This window comes from Aplysia californica, unplaced genomic scaffold (assembly GCF_000002075.1).
Source record: "Aplysia californica isolate F4 #8 unplaced genomic scaffold, AplCal3.0 scaffold01158, whole genome shotgun sequence".
NCBI lineage: Eukaryota > Metazoa > Mollusca > Gastropoda > Aplysiida > Aplysiidae > Aplysia > Aplysia californica.
In genome coordinates, this window is record NW_004798428.1 from 25,849 (window position 1) to 28,267 (window position 2,419).

The 2,419-nt window shown below is 41.1% G+C and overlaps 1 protein-coding gene across 1 annotated transcript in view; it reads right to left on the reverse strand.

Moving 5' to 3' along the window:
- LOC101846259 (nodal modulator 1) overlaps positions 1-2,419 on the reverse strand; it is a gene marked incomplete at its 3' end in the record, with an annotated part of 37,403 nt that overhangs the window by 3,077 nt on the left and 31,907 nt on the right. Inside the window, 2 exon segments of the mRNA XM_013090159.2 lie at positions 257-358; positions 1,562-1,672. Coding sequence (XP_012945613.1) covers positions 257-358; positions 1,562-1,672 — 213 coding nt within the window.

The window sequence follows — 2,419 nt, forward strand, 5'->3', positions numbered from 1 at the left end:
TTGTACAAACGACCACCTGTATGAGACAATCACCTGTACAAACGACCACCTGTATAAGACAATCACCTGTACAAACGGCCACTTTCCATATCCCCCCTCTTTTGAGCTTTTTTTAACCTTATAATGAAACTGTCTAAGACGGCCATATGACCTTGTGCAGTTGCAAGCGACGTAAAACCCCATACTAAAAGAAGACGGCCACCTTTCTCCTACATAACTGGGTGGCTCTGTGTGAGAAAACTGTCCACCACCTTACCTTGTTGTCCATGACCAGGGAGGGCAGGAAGAAGAAGGTGGACTTGCTGAGGGTCATGGTGTGGATGGGGGAGTCGGGCTGCGTCTCACACACCAGGCGAACCTGTGGGGGCGGGGCGGAGACAGACACACAACACGCTCAGCATAGTGGTGGGAACACAAGTGCACACACAAGTTATTCTTACATGTATTAGTTCTTTTTGGTTTTTTTTTAGCTTTTCTGCGATGAAATACTCTGTTCCGTGCCATAGTGCTTGCCTGAGTGAGCGGTTTAGGTTCCAAATCAGGTTTCTTCAGTTTTCAATTTCTAAACAAGGATAACGAGCTAACCACTAGAATACCCACACCACAAGGACAGAAACTGCTCCATTGAAATGATATAGCTCTCGGGGAGAGTGTACCACATGCACATATATATATATAGCAGCCAGAAAAGTTTACTTTTGGTATGTAAGAGTTTTACAACACTTGGAAACACAAATAGTAATGTAAATACCGAAGATTACATGTGTTATTTCTAGAGAGTGACATACAGAGAAAATCAGGAGGAGAGATAGGACAGGAGGATAGATAAGGAGGATAGATAGGAAAGGAGGAGAGATAGGAAAGGAGGAAAGATAAGGAGGATAGATAGGAAAGGAGGACAGATAGGAAAGGAGGAAAGATAAGGAGGATAGATAGGAAAGGAGGATAGATAAGGAGGATAGATAGGACAGGAGGATAGATAAGGAGGATAGATAGGACAGGAGGAGAGATAAGGAGGATAGATAGGAAAGGAGGAGAGATAAGGAGGATAGATAGGAAAGGAGGAGAGATAAGGAGGATAGATGGATGTTAGACAGGAAAGGAGGAGAGAAAAGGAGGGAAGATGTTAGACAGGAAAGGAGGAGAGATAAGGAGGATAGATGTCAGACAGGAAAGGAGGAGAGATAAGGAGGAGAGATATTAGATAGGAAAGGAGGAGAGATAAGGAGGAGAGATAGAAAAGGAGGAGAGATAAGGAGGGTAGATGTTAAACAAGAAAGGAGGAGAGATAAGGAGGATAGATAGGAAAGGAGGAGAGAAAAGGAGGATAGATAGGAAAGGAGGAGAGAAAAGGAGGATAGGTGGATGTTAGACAGGAAAGGAGGAGAGATAAGGAGGATAGATGTTAGACAAGAAAGGAGGAGACAAGTACACCATAGCACCCACCAACCACCCCCTCCAAAAAAAAAAAGCGAAGACTTCTACTCTCTAGATGGACAACAATAGGTTGTCATACGTATAAACATGAGCTCTGGCTTATCTTCCACTCTTTTCTTCATACCTTCAAGGTCGGGAGGAATTTCAGATTGGTCTTCACGTTGCCGCTGATGTCCATCTGGTTCATTCTGCGGAAGGCGATGATGTTGATGTCTGTCAGATCAGCCGACTCCACCTGAGAACGTCACGCAAGTTTCATAATGATAATAATTCTCAGCAATCAAGTAAAATATAACATCAAAACACACACATATCGCACTAAAATGATTTTGATTGATTGAGTAGGTGTTTTACGGCACCATTGACTCAATTTTGGTCATTTAAGTGCCAATAGGTTTCACAACAACCGTACTAAAATAAAAATTGTAATAAAAGTCATAATAATAATTTACAGCAAACAAGTAAAATTATATAAAATCAAAACATAAACATACCATACTAATAATAATAATAAAGAGCATTTATATTACTATATAATATCCTGTATACTGTACACCAAGTGAACCCGGAAAATGCAATATTTGGCCAGTCGGCCACGACCACAGAAGGACAAAGACAACAACACAAAGCTGGGGTCAACAGAACATCTATCAGACATCGATGTCTGCACACGAGAGCTGTCAGCAACAACAAAATATTCCAATATCTAAAGCTTTTCAGTTGTTTTTTCAGAAAAGAGGAAGCACCATCAATACAATAATGGCCAATTAGTGAAAGAAAAAAAGAGATGGACAGACAGACAGACAAACAGACAGATAACCAAACAGGAAGGGGAGAAAAGATGCAGGAGCAACCACAATTAGTGCTGTCCAACACACCACCAAACATAAAACAGACGCGAAACGTGACAACTTAGTTGGATTAATCATTTTACGGCATTTGCAAAAAAATAAGGCCATTTAATTGTTTTGTTTTGTTTTAG